General features: G+C 33.4%; 2 protein-coding genes across 5 annotated transcripts; one reads left to right on the top strand and one right to left on the bottom strand.

The window, feature by feature from the left end:
• Positions 1-836: 836 nt before the first annotated feature.
• LOC106713256 (transmembrane and ubiquitin-like domain-containing protein 1) lies at positions 837-8,377 on the bottom strand. Of its 3 annotated transcripts, none has more exons than XM_014506015.2 (9): positions 8,306-8,377; positions 7,309-7,508; positions 6,628-6,669; positions 5,916-6,056; positions 4,728-4,895; positions 3,532-3,865; positions 2,827-2,980; positions 2,002-2,159; positions 837-1,705 (listed from the first exon to the last, which is right to left on the bottom strand). In XM_014506015.2, exons 2-9 carry the CDS (start codon positions 7,487-7,489, stop codon positions 1,555-1,557), a joined length of 1,329 nt encoding a protein of 442 aa, XP_014361501.2. In that variant the 5' UTR covers positions 7,490-7,508; positions 8,306-8,377; the 3' UTR covers positions 837-1,554. The 3 variants fall into 3 exon arrangements, with proteins under 3 accessions (XP_014361501.2, XP_045535401.1, XP_045535402.1); XM_045679445.1 differs by having other exon boundaries at positions 8,301-8,333; XM_045679446.1 differs by lacking the exon at positions 5,916-6,056.
• Positions 8,378-11,940: 3,563 nt separating this feature from the next.
• Positions 11,941-24,368, top strand: LOC106713238. 2 transcript variants are annotated; one of them, XM_014505978.2, is made up of 7 exons: positions 11,941-12,335; positions 20,403-20,481; positions 22,019-22,276; positions 22,405-22,528; positions 22,608-23,110; positions 23,165-23,254; positions 23,427-24,368. In XM_014505978.2, the coding sequence occupies exons 3-7, from the start codon at positions 22,109-22,111 to the stop codon at positions 24,039-24,041; spliced, it is 1,500 nt and encodes a 499-aa protein (XP_014361464.2). In that variant the 5' UTR covers positions 11,941-12,335; positions 20,403-20,481; positions 22,019-22,108; the 3' UTR covers positions 24,042-24,368. The 2 variants fall into 2 exon arrangements, with proteins under 2 accessions (XP_014361464.2, XP_045535400.1); XM_045679444.1 differs by lacking the exon at positions 11,941-12,335 and adding an exon at positions 18,721-18,949 and having other exon boundaries at positions 22,608-23,104; positions 23,159-23,254.
• Positions 24,369-24,538: the final 170 nt, after the last annotated feature.

The raw sequence follows: 24,538 nt of genomic DNA on the forward strand, positions 1-24,538 counted from the left end.
CCTCAGGAACAGTAGAAAAACCAATGACGTCATAATAATGTTGACACTTTACATCGACTCACAAGAACACGAGCCGTAAAGCAAGCATTTACTTTCAAGTTATTGCACCAGCGTCCTGCCAGATAATTTGAGAACGTAACAAAATACAGCACAAACAAGATTAATTAAAAAGGTTACTCATTATCTTCGTTATAATCACAATGTACTGCACTAAATATATTTTCGTCGTAAGAATTTTACAAGTAGTTGAATAAGCTTTTCTGTGCTTTAACATAATTGGGATAAACAGAAACAATAACATTACAAATTCTTAATATAAAATGTTATAAACAGAAAAGGTAAATGTATTGTTTCTTATGTGAAAAAAAGTTTTTTTTTTGTTTTAAAATTCATCTTATTTGTAGTCCATCGACATAATACATATATGAAATTGTCTCAAGAGACTGTTCTAGACTTCTTTCTCAATAATTGATCTGGGTTTGCAGAAAGAGCGTAATTTTTGGAATGTTTCGTAGCAGGCTAAGATTTATTAATTATAAAATTGATAGTTTCTTTTGTACCATGAATTGATTATAACTTCATAACTTTAATTTAAAAATTATTGTTGTTTAACAAAAAGTTTGTATTAAAAAATGATATTGTCCTAATACATATACAATATATACAACATAGTCAAGTGAGAAAACATAACAATTTAACTAGAATTTCTAAGAATTTAAATCAGCCATCCAATTAAAAACAAGTAATAGATAATTTTTACTTTCATTACAACTATTTTCAATCCAAAATATCTGCCTAGTATAATAACAGTAATAACCACAGTTTGATTATTGATTCCGAAATAATTTTGACATAAACCATGTTCCGTTTTACGTTCAAGCGTTTATAAATGACAAAGTGTATTTGGTAATTACAGATTATTGTAAGTGCATGTCTTTTATAAACACTAGTACGAGTTAAATCTCGCTTCATTTACATCAAAATTTAAGCATTTTTCGAGTGTTTATTTAGTAAAAATTCGTCTAAGAATAACTTAGACGGATTTTTTTTATCGTCGATGAATGTTTGAAATACAAAATTACCGAGACACATCCTCCCAGTTATTTAGGTCACTGTTACAAGCTGATACAATATTAAGCGCTTAATCTGTATAGTCAAAGAATTAAATTCGCTTCCCACGTTTGACCGAAAATTGTACAGAAAACTGTCACCAAAGAACTTTAGCCTATATGTAAGTGGCTGTGACAAGTTTTCGACCTATAGTGAAACAAGGGTATATGGACCGGTGAGAGGCGCTTTTATCGCGGTTGATTCTTTTGAAACAATTACATGACAGCTATAGTGCAAAGAGGATCTTATAACATTTTTTGACGTTGACAGAGGGGCGCTACTGAGCTGACTTAATTTGACCTATGCCCACCGGTTCAGATAGCCTTGTCGGTCTATAATTGTATTGTGACCGTCAATTCACCGAAATGAGTGGAAAAACTGGACTGTACAGAGAGAAACACAGTTTTAGCTAGAATGGGGTACAAATGGTCTGTTGTAGTGTGTTTAGTTGGGAGGTAGGGGGGCGTCCGAGTTGCGCCGGTCCACGTGGAAGGTGTCAGAGAGATAGAGACCGAATATCGCCACGCTGTAGAACACGGTCAGACCGAACAGAGCCACGCTCGCGCTCGCAGTGAACATGTTCGAATACTCACATCTGGAGACAATAAACAAGTATTTCATTGGATAAATCTATATTTACAAGTACTTTAATAACTATTACACGACTTTTCTGAAACCAGAATCTCTGCATAAAACATATCATCCTTGTTATTATTTTTGACAAACGGAGATTTCCGTCTCAGAAACTTACGGTCAAAGTTATTTCTCTAACCGCGGACAAAGTTTTAAAGTCAATGTAGATTTGGTACGACAAATCAACACTAAGTCAGTCCCTTAACCCTAAACTAACATTTCTGAATGATATTCAAAGTAACGAAAATAATAATTTACCTGAAGAACCATACGACAGTGAGAGCGATGGAGACGATGGTCATGAGTATGTTCTCCATGTCCCAGGCGCGCTCCGCCTGCGCATGCGCCTGCGCCTGCGCCGGCCGCGCCCCCAGCTCCGGCACAGCACCGCTGCCCTCCTCCCCCGCTGCACGTTGCTGTACAGCATATTTGATATATATACTTAACAGTTACTTAAACTTTCGCTTAGTGAACATTTCTCATACGAAACCTACAAAATGGACTCCCTTAGCACGCATTCGCACGGGCGTTTTTTTACGCTGCGTTAAAACGCATTTAAATTAAATAAATCCATATCTATGTATCTATTCATATGGTAATGCTTTTAAACGCGAAGCTTTTGTAGTTCAGTGTTGCATTGGACGAAGGAAACAAGAGTGATGTTAAAGCGTTCATCGCTTGAGAGCAGTCAACGCAGAGTTTTAAAGCGTCTTAAAAAATCGCCCGTGCGAATGCGGAATTAGTGACCAGTTATGATTTTCAGTGCGGCAAATACTACTATTTTCCTTTACAAATCCATGTTCTCAAATACAAAAATCATATCACTGGATAAGTAAAACGTGGAAAGAATACTTCTTGCCTATCTCCCTACAGAAGTTCTGTACAGTATGTAGTTCTCTTCTATAATTCTCTACAAGCCGTATTTGAATTCATTCCCTTCTAACGTATAATCTCATTCACACAATTCACAGAAGCCCATATGAAAATAATACTCAAGTTATATTGAAATCTATAGATCTAATCTTTCTTAGAGTTGTTTGACAGATGGAAAGCCCTGCAAATAGAAATGAGCCGATAATATACCTGCGTATTCCTCTTGGGGTGAACGAGACAGTGTACGACGGCTCTGTGGTGCAGTCCGCATGCTTCCAGCGTGGCTGTCTCCTCCAGCAACACGCGCCCGTTAAAGATCAACCGCACTCGACACTCTGCGGAGAGCTCCGCCGAGAAGTGACGCCTGACACACATAACACCTATATAATGTGCTCCTGCAGCTATACGTCCGCTCTCCACGACGGCTACGATAATACTGACCGATGATTGGCCAATCACATATATAACAGACATAATATTTTTTAACTTATTTTACCACACAATAAGAACGTAATTTGCTTAAGATGCTACTTGATAAGGAATATTCTTATGAGATAGGTGCTACAATGCTTTCTTCTGCTTCTTTCTATATTTCACTTAGTATAAAGAAAAAGTTTGCTGGAATGGGGTGAAATACCAAAGGTAGCGCTCGCGCTTGTTATTTTTGGTATAATAAATAATTTATGAACTATCTTAAAAATTAGTGACTTTTTTTTTGTGAAATTTGACAAGTCTTTGCTATGACCACAGGGTATTATAGACATAAGGTAAAATGTTTTTTGTATATCTGTGGTATATTTAGTGCTATGTCACTCTTGATGCCGCCGACATCTGTAGTTAGCAAAATGCAGTTTTTCTTTACATTGAATCATGTTAAAACCGATTTCTAAGAATTTTGCATAATATAAAACTTACCATTTAAAATCCTTCAAAAGTTCATCGAGGTTTCCTTCGACCTCTTTTAACGTATCATTCAAAAACTTTAATTTAATAAGTATTTTTCTTCTATCCCTTTCAGCAATTATATTATCTGCAGTAGCATTTTCGCTGCCTTCATTCACTGCAGTTGCATTTTCACTAGTTTCATTTTCTGCAGTAACTATTTCACTTGTATCTGTTGCAGTTACATTTTCTGCAGCATCATTCACTGCAGTTACATTTTCATCCTGCGGCAATGATACATTCGTATTTGAACTACTTGATGAATTATCTGCTTCATTTTTCTCAGCAGTATTTGTACTATTACTACCTGAAAATCAAATATATATAAATTATATTCATATTATTGCACTAAACTAAAAAAAAAAAACTATATATGACATACTGAATCAAATTGTATGACAACATTGTTCAATATAAGTCAAGTTAGGCTAGAGAAGTTCAGAACAGCTATTCATTAATAAATACTACAGCAGGAAAAATATAACAATTCTGGGTGATTCATATGTAGAAGTGAAGTATTTTGCTAAAGATGTCAACACTACTAAAGATTATAAAGTACTAGCTTTTACCCGCGACTCCGTCCGCGCGGAATAAAAAAAAATAGAAAACGGGGTAAAAATTATCCTATGTCCTTTTCCTGGTTCTAAGCTACCTGCCACCAATTTTCAGTCAAATCGATTCAGCCGTTCTTGAGTTATAAATAGTGTAACTGCGTGTCAGTTTTTTATATATTCTTTCTTAGATATAGATGAGATAGATTCATAGGGAAATCTTCCTAATATCCGATATAATATCTGTGGCCATAGGTAATGTTCATTACTTTACAGTACAAGCAATTAAATATTAAGAAATCTTGAAGACTATTAAAATATGAAACTCAATATATGAAAAAAAAAATTAAATTAAGGAATATATGACCAAATGAAAGAGTATTTTTTGGCGAGTATACCAATATTAATAAGTATACTTATCATTGTCTGATCTATGACCACAGATAAAAAACAGTCTTGTCTAATTTGAATTTATAAGCTTTATAATAATACTATAATTATGTACTGTTTGTATTAAAAAAAAATTTATTCAAGGTGAGCAAGCAGTAACCTGATTTAACTTAAATAACAAATTGACCGCTGTCCTATAGACATCTGCAATAAATAATACAAACTTACCACCACATTGATTACAAAAGTCAATATCTGTGGTTCCTTCTGCCTCCATTGCACTAATAATGCTATCCATTTCTGCTATCTGAGCATTGCTAGCCGGCTCAGACTCTTCCTGAGTCTCCGTTTCTTGTTCCGTAGTCTCTATAGGCCTTTGTGTATTGTTAGAAGTCGCTGCAAACAATAAATTAAATTTATATAAGTTATCAAAAAGCGCATACTTGAATTCGCCAAAATGGCGAAATCAACATTGCAGGAAATGAACTGGTTACATTTTGAATATGGAATAAAGTATTCCTTTAACTTTTAATTAGGAAACTTATTTCATGCCATTGTTGATTAAATAATCAAAGATATTTGTAAATAATTGAACAATCATTAACAAATTACAGATTAGACTATAAATCAAAGTCTAGATGGATGGATGGATGTTGACTCAACGGAGCTTGATGAAATTTGGCACAGATGTAGAACATAGTCTGGATGAACACATAGGCTACTTATTTCCTTTTTTTTAAATTCTGCGCGGACAAAGTCGCGAGCGACAGCTAGTTTTAATCAAAGTTTATCTATTTAACTTTATTTTAATATTGATTATAAATCAAAGAGTTTTTAAACTGTAACAATATGACTAATGTAAATTGCATTGCCCATCCATAAAAGCGAACCATATACATTTATTTGGATTCCCATATAATAAGCCGAACAAAAGCGATTTGATATGATGATAATATTGTGAATTATTGAATTTAAATGATTATATAGAACATTAGCACACCAAAATATATACACAAAAACTTGCAATATACCTGTGATCAATTAGTTATTTACATGAAATGATTGTATGAATCTTTATATAGAAAAGAGTAGTTACAACCTGGGTTTAGGTTTAGGATATTAAAACACTGGCTTGATGTTTTATGTAAATATTAATTAGGTTAAGTCCATACATAACAAGCGCTCGGTGCTTACGCTAATATGTTTTCAAGTTTTTTTTTAATTTATTTTCGCTAAACGGCTTTATACATCAATATGTACTGCAAAAGTATAAGTTAATTTAGGACGCCAAGTTGTTGATATAAAAAAATGCCAGTGTTAAATCCAACACATAAATGTGTGAGTCCTTCTTTTTTATTATAATGCTGGTTCATATTATGGACGGGCATGGCAATAAGTGCTAGCAATAAAACTTACTTTCAATACTCCTATAGAAATGCAAGCGGTTATTATCGAGCACTGCCATGTCCGCATCTATGATGCTATCCATTTCCAACAGAGGTATAACTCTGGAGAAGCCCCTGCGGGACTCAACCAACGAGCTCCGAGCACTTGATGCTGTATGAATAATGAGCGGCTTTAGTTATGAGTATAATGCAGTTTACACAACTAGTATTTTACCCTTGTTTTAACCTTGTATCAACACTTATGTTTGCTCGGTGAGTTATTTCTATTAATGTTAACAATCTTATCTCACTATTATGTTGATAATGTAATCATACAAAAAATATTATTTCAATATGTATACAAAAATTATATACAAAAGATCTTATTTGTGATTTCAATTATTGTGAAGGAGTAACACTTAAATAAAATGTAACACATGAAAAAAAGGATTTTCCACTTTTTAAGATGATAAATAAAAATCTTTGATCAAATGATTAAAAAACAAAGAAATAGAATAGAATAAGTAATATACAAACAAACATTTAAAGTATTGATTTAAAGAGAAAATACCATGAAAAAAAATAACAATACCCATAGCTACATATATGTTGCAAACAAGGAAAATTAAAATGTTTGTTGTAAAATGAATAATGAGATATTAATTGATTTTAAAAAATGGTACAATTTTTATGATTTTGTAATACCATAACACCAATTAAAGAAAATAAAAATGTTTACATACAAACAGTCCTTGTAGTTCTGCTAGCTCGTGAGTAATTTGTTCCTGAAAAAAATTATTAATAAATAACCTAACTTTAATTTAAAATTGGATGATCGTGTCATCTGTTGGCTGCATTTTAAAACAGTGATTTTAATCTTTTTTAATATAAAATACATTTTACATAAAATACTTTCTTATTTTCGAATAATCAATAAAGCAGTGTAAAAAAGTTATTAAAAGTAAGATAATTTTTAACTAATTTTGAATTATACTTCCTACATACATATGTGTTTTGTGCCTTTGATGTAAAACATGCTATGACACTCCAGGCTATTGAATGACAACTTACTTGTCAATTTAGTTGTTTTGGCTCTGGGCCATCACAAAGGACACATTCAAAGTCACATGCATAAAAACAAACTTACATATGAATGAAAAACATTACCTACCCACTTGTCTGCAATAATAAATCTAATATATAATCAAAGATAAAGGCATTTAGAATAATAAAACGGGGTCCTTGAGCTCAATCCCATTTTGCTTTCCTCTTTTCTTATTTAGATACATAATTATTCTGATTTTAACAATATATACTTATATAGATATATAATATATGTTGCTGTTATTTACAGACTGGTCACATAACAAAGAATAAACCATGTTTATTTATCTTTTTAATTAAGTTTTTGCAGTCATACTTACTTGATCTTAAGTTGATGGCACCTATAATTGGTTGGTCGGTACGAGTTCTCATCATCATAACGGGCCGGTAACGGTTCGGCCGAGCATTGGTGGACCACCATGCTAGGATACCCACTATAATTAGCAGCACCGATATCACAAACTGCACCACCTCATCCCCCACACCCTCGATCAGAGTCATCGTGTATAAAGCACCAATCCTGGACAATAAATACTTTATTTACAAATAATGGTATAAATTTGTCTAGCATGGCCCCGACCATCCTCACCACTCACTATTGAATCGTAAATTAGGTTTTTTTAAAACTGTAATTACAAAATATTGTTAAAAATGTAGAAACCAACTACAGCCTCTAAATTGTAAAAAAGTTGAGAAAACAAAATACAACCATGGTTGTCTTATTATGTATTAGTGTACTATAAATTGATTAAAATAAAATTCAAACTAAATCCACAATTAGTGTCAAGGTTAATAGCAGAAAATATTTTTTTTACAAATCTTGTATTTGCTATTCCAAAGCTATTGTTTGAATTACGGTAGAAGATATTTTATCTGGTCTTATTTATATAAAAGTGGGCTTGTATAATGAAGTACTTATTGCTTTTTAATATTAAGTACTTCTGTAATTTCTTGGCTTGTCTTATAAAAGACACAACTAGTTTTAGTTGAAGTTCAATTATTCAAGGTCATTTTCGGCGAAATATTCCTCCAAATAAATATTATCTGAATTTGTTTCATATAAATAAACATTGAGAGTTACATATATATGAATATGGTAGAGTATTATAGGTTTTAAAAACATCAAAAACGAATTAAAGAGGAAACACATATCGACCAAAACTGCAGCTATATACAAAACAATTGGTACCTGATTCTGAATTAATAATTTCAATAACCCTCACTTCTTAAATTACAATATGCTAATAGTATTGTTTGTGCAGTTTATAGGTAATGTAATTAAATATAATATAATATTATAGAAATTACGTACAGTACCTTTTTATTTTTTATGAATTTGACAGCTAGCTATCAGCTATCAGTAGCCCTGAAACCATAGAGTATATAAGCATGCGTCGAATCGAATCGATAATAAAAAGCCACTTGAAATCTATTAGGTATAGACTTTTCAGGAATATAGAAAAGCCGTCGTAAGGTTGCAATTCCGTTAAAAATTGCACACTACATATACGAACCAATAAAATCCACTTAGCTATGTTACTATCAGACTGAGCAAGTATTTGATTTTACACAAAGTCTTTGGGCAAAGCTAGAATAATGCGACAAAATGTTTTATAATCTTCTTCCTCTTCTTTTCAGCACATAGCAATTCCATGATAACGAACTAATCTTTTTGTCACCATCACTTACAAGTAAAGAGAAAAACTGAAAGCTCTAAGTATGTGGCTACAGCAGATGCCATTTGTCACCTAACAAATTTCTTTGGGGGAGGCCAATGCCCAGCAGTGGGCGAGGCTGAATAGATAGATAGTAGATGTAGAATTAACTGTTAGTAACATCAATAGACGTGTTTAATTCGGAACAAAGCAAGCTGTCACTTCCAAGCAAATCACCGATCATCAACACCTATTGGGAGCAAAAGGCAGTTTTTCTTCCCATTAGTTCTATACTTTTATGCTACATGGCGAGGTTTTCTATTTTTGGTGAGGCTGTATCTACCTATGGATTAATTAAAAAAAATGCAAAGTCACAGCTGCCCAACAGACGTTTCAACAGGATGAAAAGTTTGCTTTTAGCAATCTTATGCTAATGGCCGAAGAGAGGAAGTACAGAAAAAAGATTTTCGCCTTTCCTATCCTCTCTTGAGACAAGATATGAAAGGCAAATATCCATGTCCTCCACTCATCCCACCCGTTCCTTACAGAAAACACATAACCTTAAAAAACTATTTTACCTCACTCACATCTTTTCTATACATAATCTTTCTCGTCCTTTAAACAAATAATGTAAGCCTTCGATTGAAAATGAAATAAACTTAGATTAACTTTTATTAGAGAATAAGCAACATTTTCTTTATTTTCTGTCGTCTGTAGGGAATATTGACTTCAATTATAAATTACTGTAATTAATTGTACTGAAACAAAAGAAATAAAAAATGTTGTCTTGCCATAAAATATACCTTTTAAAAGCTTTGTCTACGTTTACGGTACTGCTTTGAGTATATCTTCTATTATATAAAATTCTCGTGTCACGGGGTTCGAACTTGAACTCCTCCGAAACGGCTTGACCGATTTCATGAAATTTTGTGAGCATATTCAGTAGGTCTGAGAATCGGCCAACATCTATTTGTCATAATCCCCCCCCCATTTAGTTTTTTTTTAACTGCGCGCGGACGGAGTCGCGGGCGACAGCTAGTATTTGTATATACTCAAAGGTCTTCGGCAAATAGCATAGTAAGTATAGTCTAGTAGTATAATATCTTTAGTAATATAATACCTAGAAATATAATATGATAATATATAGTCTAATAAAATAAGTATGGTCTACGGTCACAATCTTTGATATTGCATCATTCTTAGATTAGAAAGAGATAAATGTATGGGGAAAAAAGAGATCGCTTACTTTGCATCTCAGATGAAGAATTATATAGATATGGCATGCGCGTTCACCCGTAAGGGACAGATAGAGAGTACTATAGACTATACCTATGTATATGTAAAAGGATTGGGGTTACCAGTTATTTGTTTTGTCCCGAAAATGAATAATTACGATATAATTTAATATAGACCAATTTATATATTCCCAATTAAATTGTAATTAATAAACGTAATAAATATAAAAAACAATGCGTAATTTTTGTTTATGTGACTAAGATTACATAAACAGATTTTTTTAGTAATACTTAGTCAGGTCATAAATTCTGTTACATGTTTAATATAAAATAATTGAAACAAGTTTATTCATTATGTGACCATTTATATACCAAAATGAACTTAACAAAACATAGATTCTTATGACACTAAAGTTTATTCAAAATGACATCCGTGATTTTGAATACAGGCCTTCAATCTGCTCGGCCAGTCGTCTATCACAGCACGAACGAGGTCCATGTCAATATCGGCGGCTGCCTTAATCAAGGATGTCTTGAGTGACTCCAAAAAAAGAATTTCCCGATATTTTTTTCCCGCGTACTGCTTCAACAAAGCGCGGCATCTCTTCAGTCTTAGGTCCATTAGACGAGCATTCAAACGATGTCCTATTTTTCTTCGATATGCACGAAGCCCTAAGTCTTCATAAAAAGCTACAAAAAACATACCAATATTATAGTCATATAATTTTAAATTACTCTGTATATCATTACAGTGAACACTACATGTAAAACTACTTAATATTAAACTATTTTGATTTTAATTTCTAAGAAACAAAATTTACATGGGACAAATTAAAAACCTACTCTTTAAAATCAACGGGATAAGAAAGTATCAAATATTTAAAAACACAGCATATACCAGAATTAAAAACTCCTTTTGAAATCTGTTGAAAATAGTATAAAAAATGTGAATTGTTTCATTTATATACATTATACATACTATAATTTATTTCCCCTAAATTCAGGGTAATTTTTACAACAAGATGGTGGTATTATTTTTACGGGTAATAACCAACCAATTTGAAAAGAAGTTTAATATGGCCGCTTGTTTCCCAGATCTACAGTATATTATTTGACACAAATGACATCTGCGTTTGGGCGCATAATGTTCGAAAAATACTATTTTATTTTAGCTAATTTTACCCGTATTTTAACATATTAGTTATTACAAAGACTGTAAAGAACAACTAGTTTGTATTTTCTTCCTTATTTTGTATGAATACATATGAATAAGTGCGTAGTTTCAGTACTTACGATTGAAAGGTTATGTTTTTCTCTTTTCGCTGACTACGGCTTTTACAACCAACAATACAGCAGTATACCATGTTTTATAAACTTTACCTTACTAAAACTGTAATATCAAAATATTTTTGCACAATTACAGCCACTAAGTACTCACAATTTTCGAAAAATAGCACGAATGTCAAACTTTGTTAGGGACAACCTAGGTTGTTTGTAGGGGACAACCTTTGTTCCAAACAAACCCCAAACCCTGGTACGCAGAAAGGGACGGAAGATAGTTATCCCTGTCTTTGTCACGTCACAGGAATTGTGTATAACTGTATCTCTCTCACTCACGGTATTATTATTACCGTGTCATAGACTTGCTTTGCATGCTTTTCTCAATAAAATTTTGTTTCACGCAGAAATCTTGTAGCAAACAAATTTTTCATTCCACTTTCTAATCTGAAAGGTTAACTTTATAATTAAAATTTTACGTGCATGCCATGTTTTAGAGACATGGAAATAATTACTACATTTTTTGGTGCAGTACTACTCAATCATTTAGGAAATTTTTGTTGTGTATGCCGTGAGTCGAAACATGTGGGACGTGTAGGAAAAAGTAAACACAATTTTTGCATTGCATGACCTGATTGCCAATTTAGCGAACAGATGATTCAATTTCATTTTGAGTCTTGTCATTTGTCTGCTACTTGGCATCGAGTGCGAAGCGCGAGTGCATTGTGAATATATAAAAAAAATTCTGTGTACTATTAAACTTTTTCGGAAAATACGAAATTGGAAAGCAGAAAAGCTATGAAAAATTAAATCTAGTTTTCTGCTAAAATCGATATCTACATTGTTTGTTTTCAATTGTTAAACATTATTTCGGCAGTATTTGGTTGCTTTTTGTTTTGTATATTTTATTACCGGTCTTATCATTGTTAAGACCTCCGCCAGTTATTTGTTTACGAGAAGAAAAAGCGATAAAAGAAAAAGAAAATAGTGTACGATTTGGAAGGAGTTTAACATGATCTTCTCTTCCATTAACCAAAATAATAATCAACAAATATATTACGATTCAAACTCAAATCCAACATCACATAGGTACGGTTCACTTCGGGTGAACTTGAATTCTATGAGAAAAGATAAGTTGAAAAAGTTCAAGACATCAATTTTCAGAAGACATATCAAAATGTAAGTATTTTAAACTTATTATATTTAAACACAATAAGATAACATTTGCATGTAAGTGCTATTGAAACTTTGACAATAACTAAGACTTCGAATGTATGTATATAACCATTAGGATTTAAAGGTTTGCATATATGAGTAAAAAATAATTATTTTGCTAAAATAAGTAAGTAATAAGTCTCTGCTCACGTAAGAGTCACATGATTTCGACAATCGTCATGCGTAGTTTCATCGTATAAAAGCTAACTCGTTCTGTAAACATACACTTTGTACTCGCTGTCGTAAATTTATTCTCAGCTAAATTAACCACTTTTAATATAACTTGAATTAATGAAGAGAATTTCCATATCTCTTAACAACAGATAAGTGTGTAATATGTTAATGTTTTCAGTCAAAAAATTGTTTGAATGGTTGGCTAAATGTATGAATTTTGTCTTATAACATAGTTCTTCAAGATTGGATGTATTTGATATATTGATGATGGATGGACTATTGAAATTAACGCCATCTAGTTTGCAAAGATAGATACGATATCTAATACGTGCGACCACGATACGATATCGTTATGATACACAAAGAAAAGAATCTTTAATTTTATACTTGCTTTTATAATATAGGTACTTCACTTCTAAAGAGGAAAGATTTATATTATTGTAAGAAACAAACTCAAAATGTACTGGAATATTTGGTAATATCTAGTTTTCGTTACAATTTTCCTAAGATGTAATAACAATATTTTTTATGATGATTAGTGACAAATATATGGAAGCCAATAGCCAAATCAGTACAATGACCTTTGGCTAATTTTGTTTCACAGGCGCAAAACCAGAACGTATAAATTCTTTCAAGTGTTTTTTAGTCAATCGGCATCTAATTTATTTTTGCTTAGTTTTTTTGCATTATTACCGAAAAAGAATGTATATACATATATATATTTTTTATCAATACAAAAGGTTTTTTTTATATATATTAAACCAGCGCTTGACCACGATCCCATCTGATGTTAAGTGATGATATGGTTGAAATATGATGAATTATTTTTAGTCCGAATATGAACATATAGTTCTTAAGTAAAATACTTGATTTGGAATGTCGGGCAGAAGAGTAAGTAAGTGTCTTGTTCCGGACGTGCCAAGTGGAATGTCAGGATCTGTGGGGGTTGCATTCAAAAGGCGCATATCCCACGACGACTTGTTAGCAAATATTTGTTGGAACATGTCACGACTTACGAAATAGAATTGCTCATAGGTTTGAGTTTTGTAAAAATATTGAATTTTAAATTTTACTAACAAAAAACCAACAAAGAATAAATGTCATATCTGTTTTATCTTTATCGAAGTAGACAGAGATAAAAAGCCTTATCAAAGTTTTATGGAATCTGCGAGACTGATTATGACCGGAAACGACATATTTTTATTTTATTATTCCCATTAAAAAGTTCTATTATCACTGAGTAACATAGGTTATATTTATTAAAAGATAATTCTAGAAGAAAATATCATTAACACGTCAACTCAATAGAGGATAGCTAATTTTTTTTAATCCCTATGTGCCCATAACTCAAGTTCTTTACACGGCTGTGAAAGCTTGTTTTTTATTTAATCAGATTAAATGGCACTCTCAATCATTAATTGGTCACCAAGGAAAGCCCTTACTGTATTAGTATATTTCATATTAAAAATTTTAAGTGAGAATACTTAACAACAAATCTGTGTGTTATTGAATGGACCCATTCACTATCGAATCTCCGGTAAAATGGTAACACGTAGTCACAATGACGCAGCAAGATTTGGCGGCGCCTGGCACGAGAGGCCCCGTGGGTGAGGAACCGTGTTGCGTCTAGACGTCTCACGTGTTTTAGGTCTCTGCAACTTTTTTTGTTTAATTAATTTAAATTATTTTTAGCGGATTTACTTATGTAAATAAGTTACACGATTAATTTTTAATTGCTTAGTATATATATATTTTTATATAGTATGTTACGTTTAGGTACGTTTTCTTTTACTTATATTTTATGCAAATTTTAGTTTGTTTTTAGTTTCTAATAAATTGAAATTTATGCATGCAATATACCTATAATGAGATGCGTTATATGTTTTGTTTATCTAAAAATTTTCCACACTATAAATAAATAAAGTTATATAAAATGGTTACATAAAGTGTACGACAGTAGAAGTTGATTACTCACAATTAAATAGATCTCAAAGCAATGTGGGGAACTCTTCTATGTTTTTGTCTATCATATTTCTAGAAATACACTTAATTGGTTTAAAAATTTGTATGTTTGAAAATGGAAAATTGTTGTCACTGCCTAATCCTTATATAGGCAATTACAAGGAAAAAATACAAGAACTAATAAAACATTGTTAATTTATTAGACAGATTTTAAAATCGTTACTTACAATGATTTATCTTATAACACGTTCAGCGTCACAGACTCCCTCCCCTCTCCCGCCTAGTTAGTTCATTTTCATACTAAAAATCATAACAATAGCGGAATGTGTTAAAAATTAGGAGAATATGTGAAATGTTAATCAAAAAGTCATGTTGACATCGGCTTTCCTCTGCTATGGAACATTGAAATGTATTAAATGAAGTCGCTATTGACCTTGTACAACGGAGTCAAGGTTTTATGACGTACTTCTCTCGTTCTGACAGTATCTATGTAGATTTATAAAGCAACTTTGTGAAATTGCACCCATTTTTTTATATGTTTGTGCTCGATGCGTTCCTAAGCCACTGCTTTAATTGATATTATACTTTTTTAGGATGTCCTGAGGACACCGTAGTACGATAATCCTTTAAAAAAAATTAAAATAATGTTTTGTTCCCTTTTATAATAAAACTTGTTACAGTACTATTCCTAGACTTAAAATTTTGACTGTGACATTGCGACATAACACATGCAGGGTGTAATATTTTACAAAAATACCGAGGTGACGCATCTTCAATCATCTGTTCACTTTGAGTTCATTCAACTAGCCTTCAAGAATGAATCATTGCGTATAAAAAAATTATTGAACGAGTGTCCTAATAGTCGTTCCTTAGCAGGTGGAATTAAACGAAACAATCTATTCATTTATTATCAAAAATATATGTACCATTATTACAGAAAATGTAATCTGGAAGATCCAATATATAGGACTGTTTCGCACATAGAACAAGCTGTGCATTTTTTCACGCCAAATGACATCTTTTGCCACCAGAATATTCTGAGAATGTTTTCGTAACGTCATCAACACTCAACACTATTTGTGTTTATACTTCGTTTTGGACCAAAGTCGAAATTAAAATACAAACGAACGTCAAATTCCATACAGAGTGGGACAGCAAGTTCTACTAATATTATAAATGTGAATATTTAGATGGATGGATGGATCTTTATTTGAAGGTATCTCCGAAACCGAAATCTCTTGATGAAATTTTGCATAGATGTAGAATTCTACATCTATGTAGAAGTGATGTAGATATCTTCGGAGTTCGGTTTCGGAGACTAAGGTTTTCCAGACTAAGGTCTGGAAGAACAGATGGGCTGCTTACTACGTTTTTTTTAATTCAGCGCGGACAGAGTCGCGGGCAACAGCTTTTTATTAATAACTAGCTGTCTTAATAAAAAGTTTTTAAAGTGCACACTTATCAGTCTTACTGTATTGCATTTTTGTCATAAATTTATACGATAATGTTATAGTTAACATTATTGTTTTTCTGCAATCGATTCACTTATAAATGGATTCATTCATTTTGAATATGAATTTTGAATAAAGCAATTTTCCTGTATATCGACGGCAGAAAGCGGAAATGTCGAAAATTGGCCCAAATAAGTTAACATCAATTGCTGTAACTATTAAAAAATCAATGAAGTTGTAACTTTAGGACATTCCAATTAACGGAATCAAATAACGTTTAGATTGATAGAAGTAATACGTTCCAAAGTTCAACTTCTTCTATCTTTATTAATAATAAATGATAATAATAAATAGTTTTTTGGCTCTAGTTTAGAAAAAAACTCTTTTTTTCCGTCGATGTAACAAACTATAGTCGGTAACTAAGCAGTAGGGTAATTTTGTCTATGATTATTGTAAAATTTATATCGCTTCCGTAACTGATAGACAACTCTGTTAGATTAAAAAAAAACTATAATTCTTCCACTATCTAAGGACTGAAGATTTGATAATTATATCTGTGTTTTGCCTAACGTTTCGACGATGACAAAACAAAAATAAACAGGTATTTTTTTATGGTATTCATTTGGTTAAATCGTATACAATTATACGACCCTGATACTAAAAACATTAACTTCGAATAAAATAGTTGTTTCCGAGAAACAGTATCTACTAAATGACGACTGGTTTGTTTTTAATGACGTCGTTTTAAAACGTTTTAAAAATATGTACATATTATAGGGAATTCTTTGAATATTATAACGATTTGATCACACACATTACCAACCCACGTTCAGAATTAAAAAGAAACAGATACATTGATATGTCTTTATGGGTAGGTAATACGGCAGTAGGAACGGTTTTACAAACTAGAAACTTACAACTCAGACATTTGTTTAAATAATCTGAAATTTAAACGGAATGAGTATTCGACTGTCATAATATATCTTACAAGGTCAAGTTCGTAGATTTGTGTTGCTGTTTACATTGAATTGCATCATTAACTAATGTAGGACGTGGCGGTTGGATAGGCAATTCTCCAAGTTCACGGGTATAACAGTAGAGTCGACATATCATAAAATTATTTCTCACTAAACTTTATAACGCCGAAAGTATTATGCACGATGATCCTTCAGTATAAGTAAAGTATGGTTTATAAAATTATTATTATTAAAGTCTGGTATTTTTCGAGATTTTTCTTAATCACGCATAAAACTAATTTGGATCCGTTTGGGAATACGAGTAGGCGTTTCCTACCTAATAAGGTATGAATAAACGCAGAACTAAAAAAAGCATTACTTATGTTAAGAGCTAATATTAAATATTGCTTACATAATATTGAAGCCATAAATACAGAATAAGTAATATATCTGACAAAATACAACGTACTATATATATTTAAAAAAAATATGTAAATAAATCTTCTTCGGAAGTATTTTCACATGCACAACATAGTAACGTTATCATTCCGTATGTTATTTTATCTAAAAATCAATACGATAGGAACGAGTAGAGGATTTTTCCATGGCATAATATTCTTATAAGTACAAATGTGTTGGTTAATGGCGGGTAATTATGCACGCAAACATAATTATTGTGTGTAGTAATACAAAATGGCGTTGGAATTGTTGTTATTGTCACTATGATCGTGGTTTTATGCCAGACATTCTCAAACATTTTCCCCTAGACACTTTAAACTTTTTCTACTATCAGTGAAACTCTTGCTACATACCTTCTTTCTTTTGTAAACTCTTTACAATGCCATCGTACACCCTTGGCGGGTCTTTCGTGGACCAAAGTGGACCACTTTGAGAATCACTGATCAATGCTTAGCGTAACTTATTTAACAAATTGTAAATTTAGTAAAATTCAATGGTTTACATGTATTCATACAAAGCTTTTTTAATAGAAATAGGATTTTTTCAGTCATTCTGTATATTCATAAACAATAATGAGTTAAAAAATACGATAATTTGTGGTACAAAAACTCCACTTCTGCTTTTTAGAAGTTGTGACAAAATGTATTAGAAAAAGCTCGAAGGAAAAGCTCTTGGCATTACTAGTTTTACCTTGCGATGTCCTTTTTTAATCGTACCTTAAAAGTAGTAAGATCTTTCTTTAAATATTAACATATACTGAAAAAAAATGTTAATCATTATGCACATAAGTATGTATTGAAGTTCAACGGAGCTTTTTTTTATAAAAACCAAGAAATTTACGTTGAATACATATTATGTTTAAACTAGTTGTTAAAAAGAGAAAGTAATATTCTTTCTCAACGGGTTTTCCAAACGTAAGGAAGTAAGGCTTTAACCTGAATAGCAATTAACGGTCAGAAATGCCATCCTTAAATAACATGGTCACCCGAACAAATAACCACGTTCATGTTAGCTGAAACATGGCTTCAGGAAGCGGGAATAATTGTTGCTATGTTTTTTAGATTAATTTGTAATATATGCTGGTCAAAGTTAAAACGCCATCGCGCAGGAAGATGGTAAAACCCTGCTCACTATTTCGCGACCAATTATCATAATATGGTGCTACATAAGTATAAGTCTATAGTAAAAAGTTTTTACCCACTGCGAAACACCAAGATCTCGTGACTCTTACCAATAAACCAATCCCATTGGCTGTTTAAGTTGACGTCATTTGAAGCAGCCAATGGCAGCTCGGCTGAGATATTTTTAGAACGCTACGCTACTAGTGGGGATTGAGGAAAACTGTATGAGGGGCTTTCGGCGCGAATGTTGCACAACGTTTTCTGAATCGCAATAGAGTGCGCGTATGCCACGAGTTTTCATAAATTGTAATTTAAAATTAAATAAATTTGGTTAATTGCTTACTTAGCTTTTATAACGTGTTCTACACAATCTCAAAGTCATCTCTTTTTCATTGATTTTAAAGAGTGACTTTTCTAGAAACTCCTGGAGCTAACCAACGATTTCATTTTTTGAGGTGAGTTATTTTCGTTCCATTTTAAAGAATTGCTCGAAGTGTGATTCTAAGATAATAGTTTGTTCAAATTACGTTTCTCTATGAAAAGAGTTAGTTTAAAAGAGTTACTTAGTTTCTCTAAGTTAGCTGTAAGTTGTCCGAATATTAAATAAAATAAAATAAAATAAAGCATCTTGTAATGCTGACTTCGCTAAAAAGTGTAAACTACGCAGAGGCTATTCGATATGACGCACATGCTAGAAACTTCAAAAGCCGTACATGTTACAACCTGTCGTGATCGTGCTTTCATTTTTTTACGCATAAAAGTTCAAGTTTTCATTTAAGTTACAGTGAACTACTACTTAATAATAAGCGAGTTATTCCTAAAAAAAATCATTTTATAAAAAAAATATTAAAACTCAGAATAGTCAAAACTTTCCATACTCATTTGAATATTGTGGAAATAATCTGAAAATGTTTTATTCGATATCACTATAATACTGATGCCGGAACAGATAATTTTGTAGTATTTTCACCCTTGTTTGTATTATTATATACGTATCTTCATTCTGATTAGATTTATGAATCATTCGACGAATGCACGATTTTGTCATTAGTACCCACGTAATCACCAGAACATTAATGTTCGGTCCTTGAGGTCGCCTGTCTGCACAGATAAGAAAAATTGATTAAGCCAATTAACGACTACATTCACATATATTGATAATAAATACGTAGGTATAAACTTATCAGTGTATTTAATAAAAAATATTAATGTAATAAAAAAAGATAACCAAGTTTTTGACTTTATATTTTTTACAACAACCTTGAAAGAAAGAACCTGTTTAAAAGACAAAGATAGAGAGAGAGAGAGAGACCTTAATGTGTTTCAACTTTTCATCGAACTTATTTGTTCCACGAAAAAATAATATCAGTTAATTAGGTGCTGTTGAATTTTTTTACGTAGTGTTTATTTCTTCCTCAACATGATTGGATTGACTAATGTGGCAATAGAAAGCAATGAGGTCATATTCATGCTTTCTCAAATAACAAAGCATAAACTCGTAAAATATGTACTTTGTGTGTTTCGCTTCGCAGACGCGGGGTTTTTCCCGCGTGCAAAACAATCAGACGATTTAGCCACTGCAATATCTGTTCCCCCGCCATGTTAACATGACTGGGTTTTCATTGCTCAAACATCGTTGCTGAAACATTGTTACCTATAGTTTTTACAAGGGAATGAGAGAGAAGAATATATGTTTTGTACAAGTTAACTCACAGTGCAAACACGGTAACAACACACGCCATAACTCAGAACAGGTTTAGGCAGATTTCCATGTCGCATTCTCGGCACACCTGTAGCTTTAAATTACGCATAAATGAACTAGTTGCGAGTAATCCTAGAACGTCTTTTTTCCATTAAATTTTTAAATATGTAGTAGTATTATTAATTAATTTGTTTTGTTTGTTACAGGCCTACAACGGTGACAATTGCTTGTCTAGGAGCCTAAAGAACTAAGATTTCATTAGGAGCTCAAGAAGAGTTCAACAAAGTAAGTTGCCCCGCTACGGCGGACCTCTTTCTTTAACCCCATTCTCTGTTTCAGGTCTTGAAGATAGAACATTGAAAATAAAAGTAATTTGTTTTATATAAAAACTAGATCATTGCAAAAATGATCTTTTTCGACTTAAATAAAAACTTTCAATAAAATCTTCTTGAGTAAAAATTTAAATTATAAAGATTTAAAGAAATTTTAATTAAAATTTGAATCAGGAATGAATAATTATAAAACGTAGTATTTGTCTTTTTGATATTTCCCTATATTATTGAGTTCATTATCGTTCAGCATTTCGCATCGTATTTTAAAAACATGTCGTAAACAGTGGTCTTGGACATTATTATAACCATATCGAAATTCAAAATTCTCACCTTCTCGCATTATAATTATATATCTAATTCTGTTCAAATCTGCGCTACGGTAAATTCTAATATTACTTCGTAATATAATATCTTTCGATGAACGTTTTGAAACAAGATGGATGCGACTTTGAGACATCAAAACACAAACAGTCGACTTTACAATACTAATATGGCAAATGGCACAAAACACTACAAAAAAACTAGCATTAGTAACTTAACAACATCTATTTTCCTTACATTTCACAGATTTGCCCTAACATTTATTTACTTTACTTCTTTGGCAATAAGTTACTAACATATCCTCTAAGACCTTGTGTAAATTTTGCTAACGATATATATTTTAGTAAATAGGAAGTAATTACTTTAATTAGGTTAGTTAGCTGATAGTTACTATAAATAGATATAATTAGTTAATGATAAATTTAAATTTAGTTAAGTCTTTTTACCTAAATTAAAATAGTATGAAGGGTAAAAAAGATCTTGATGGAAATTTTAATGTCGGAACAAAAAGTGAACTGAAGTGGGCAGGTGATGACAAGTTTGCAACCTCTGTTATTAAATAATCTATGTATCAAATAAAAGAAAATAACACATAGATTTCGACATATTTTTCTATAAAATGAGCGAACTTTCAATAGTGCTTTATGTCAAAAAATAGACAAAAACACTATAAAAGCACTAGACACAAATATTGTGTTGCATCACTTCCCTTATAAAGTTCACAATTTACATTTTATATATATTTGTATATTTGAAAGTATTTAGTATAATATTTAAATATTCCTTCGATATATCTTTATATATATGCCATCAGAATTCCTTTTAATGTCATACATAAGATTATCTACTTATCTACTTTATTTCAATACATTTACATTTTACATATATAATTATAAACTCGCCTCAAGGTTCTCTATCTTGTGACATTTAGGAAACGTCCGCGACCCGCGTCTCAGCGCCCAATCGTTGCTATGCCTGTTTACGTCACGATACGCTCATTATATCATTATCATTCATTACATTACATTCTACTATGTTTCTCTACCGTCATCTCGCCCGCGCCCTCCCCCTCGCCCTCCCCCTCGCCGCCTAACCCCGGTCTCATCTCTCCTCTCCTTGCTTCATAAAAATATGCACATTATGTTACGTCGTATCATTTTTGTTTGTAGTTCTATACAAAATGGTTGCTCAAAAGATCACCTGTCCGAGTCGGAGCGACGATATCGGAATCAATCAGTTCAACTCAGACACCAAAAGATATGGTTTTTTCGCAAACGAGTCACAAGACTCAAAGTATTTTGAAAGTGGTAGAAATAGATCTTTTAAAGGCAGAAAAGAGTCAACAGGTGAACGGCACGACCGGAGTGGTTACAGACAGACACACAGTCGCGACGCCGTCGCCTGCCGCAGCCGCCAGTTATTCCGAGGTAAGAGAGGGCCCGCTGCCGTGAGTACATAATATAATTACATTACGTTATTAATAATTTAAGTTTATCTTTTAGTTTCTGCCGTCTGTATAAAGAAACCTTATTAACATACGTTTTGTGAATTACAGGTATTTCTGAAAACGGAGCCCGAATTCCCGAGCACAATGACTCACGAATCGGACTACGAGTTCTTCGAAGATTTGGCTCAGTGGTGCGCCGCACCCGCCGCGGCCGCAGCGGCACAGTCCATTGGTGAGTCCACGCACTTTTACCTACGCAGCGATTTTATTGCCCAAGTACTCGTATTTATCCTACGTGTCTCCTTTCGCAGACATCCCGATTTGTACTGAAGACAGGGCACACAACACCGACACACTGCACACACCGTTCTCGCCGCAAGGTTGGGACGTTTTCGACGTTAACTCTTCGGCCCAGGCAAGCTTCTACAAGCCCGCGGCCGATCCGCTCTCCCCGAGCGCGGACGGCTCGGTCGACTTCTACAGTAAATATCGGCCGCTCGAGCACGAGAACAAGATTCCATTCTCCGAGCAGTTCCTAGACATTAGCAGCTTGCCTGTGGTTATAGAAGATTTAGCGTCGAGGGGAGCCGCCGATATGGCGCCGTGGGAAGTCCCGGCGCCGATCGGCTGGCACCCACACGACACAGAACACAACAAAAACAACATTAACATACACAACACAATGCCCTTTATCGAAGAAGATTCACTGGATATGAAAATGGTTTCGGTAATACCGCGGGAAGTGGAGAGTAATGACGTAGTTATATCTGAGTTTATCTTAAACGACCAACTGGACGTCGTCGAAGGACCGGCCGGGCCGGGGCGCGCCCGCGGCCTCTCTGTGGACGTGGCGGCGCGCGCCCCGGCCTGGCACAACGACGACGATATCATCAGCACGCCAGAGGTTTTAAACTACGTCGAACAGCTAGAGACGGAGAAATGTACACTCCCCAGCCCGGTAAGCATTTACTAAACACTCAATGAACTTATTTTCAACATTCTCCTAGCGTACAGAAACAAAATTATCGAAGAGCGACATACTAAATATTATATTTCAAAGTCCAATTTTGTAGAATTAAAGTTTTCATTGATTGTTTAAAAAACTTACGGGTGGTCGCAACTTGTTACAGACGCCGGTATCACCAGACTGGCCGACGCTGGACGCTTCCACGGACACCATCACTAAAGCGGAAGCCTCGCCGCCGATGGACTACGAGCCCATCACACCCAAGTCTGAATCTCACAACGAGGTCGAATCCGACAACGACGACGTCAAATCCTACTCTAGCAAGAAGAAACGTCGGGACAGTGAGGATTCAGACACGACGTATGTGCCATACACGGAGCACTCGCCGCGACGGTACAGGAAAAGGAAGCCCAGCATACCTATCAAGGACATGATCCGCGCACTGGAGGGCTCGCAGCAGCTGAAGCCGACGAGGCGCGGCCGTCCGCCCAAACGCAGGGAGAGCACCGTCTCCTCCGTGTGTAGCGTGGACGAGACCTCCTCCTCAGCCTCCACGCACGAGCTGCGGTACAGGGAGCTGAGAGACAAGAACAATGAGGCATCCAAAAGATCCAGAATGAATCGGAAATTGAAGGAATTACAAATGGAACAGCTGGCGATTGAATTGGAGGAGAAAAATAAAAAATTAAGGGTCAGAGCTGAGATCCTGGAGGAAATGACGAAGAAGATCCGCGCCGACTTCATGGCGGCCGTATCCCAGAACCGGCTGAACAGTTAAAGCTGACGGACGCCTCGGCCTGATGAGATTAGATGCAATTTATTTGTATAAATCTATATTCGTAGATGATGCCTAACGCGTTTCGGATGCTTTAATATTTAGCGGTAATTCCGTAATTTCTGTGAATATGGATTGTAGATTCAAAATCTACATATGACATATCATTTTGTTTGCTTCATTGCTTAACATAATAACCTCTACCCGGATATGACAAAAAGACAAGTCTTCAGATGAGACAAATGTCTTCACGTAAGACATGGCGATGTCTTTAATATTATTGTAGTCTACCAAAAGACTAAAAAAACAAGAAAATGTATTTCTTAAGATTTTCAAATATTATAAGAATGAATATGAAAAAGTAAAAAAAAAATCAACACTTAACATTATTATATTTTTACCACTTAAGTGTTGATCCTTGTTATTGTGAATTTGTTAGTTTTTCGAGATTATCTCGAATTTAATATTAAGAATACATTTGATGTAAAAATCAAATTTAC

This window comes from Papilio machaon, chromosome 9 (genome assembly GCF_912999745.1).
Source record: "Papilio machaon chromosome 9, ilPapMach1.1, whole genome shotgun sequence".
Taxonomy (NCBI): Eukaryota; Metazoa; Arthropoda; class Insecta; order Lepidoptera; family Papilionidae; genus Papilio; species Papilio machaon.

Excerpts from the sequence above, each read along its gene's own strand:
- LOC106713256 (XM_014506015.2), bottom strand. The coding sequence starts at position 7,489 with ATGACTCTGATCGAGGGTGTGGGGGATGAGGTGGTGCAGTTTGTGATA. Across the intron at positions 3,866-4,727 it reads CTTTTGTAATCAATGTGGTG|GTAGTAATAGTACAAATACT; the intron begins GTAAGTTTGTAT and ends TTTGATTTTCAG. Across the intron at positions 2,160-2,826 it reads ACCCCAAGAGGAATACGCAG|CAACGTGCAGCGGGGGAGGA; the intron begins GTATATTATCGG and ends TATGCTGTACAG.
- LOC106713238 (XM_014505978.2), top strand. The coding sequence starts at position 22,109 with ATGGTTTTTTCGCAAACGAGTCACAAGACTCAAAGTATTTTGAAAGTG. Across the intron at positions 23,111-23,164 it reads ACGTCGTCGAAGGACCGGCC|TGGCACAACGACGACGATAT; the intron begins GGGCCGGGGCGC and ends CGCGCCCCGGCC. Across the intron at positions 23,255-23,426 it reads AATGTACACTCCCCAGCCCG|ACGCCGGTATCACCAGACTG; the intron begins GTAAGCATTTAC and ends AACTTGTTACAG.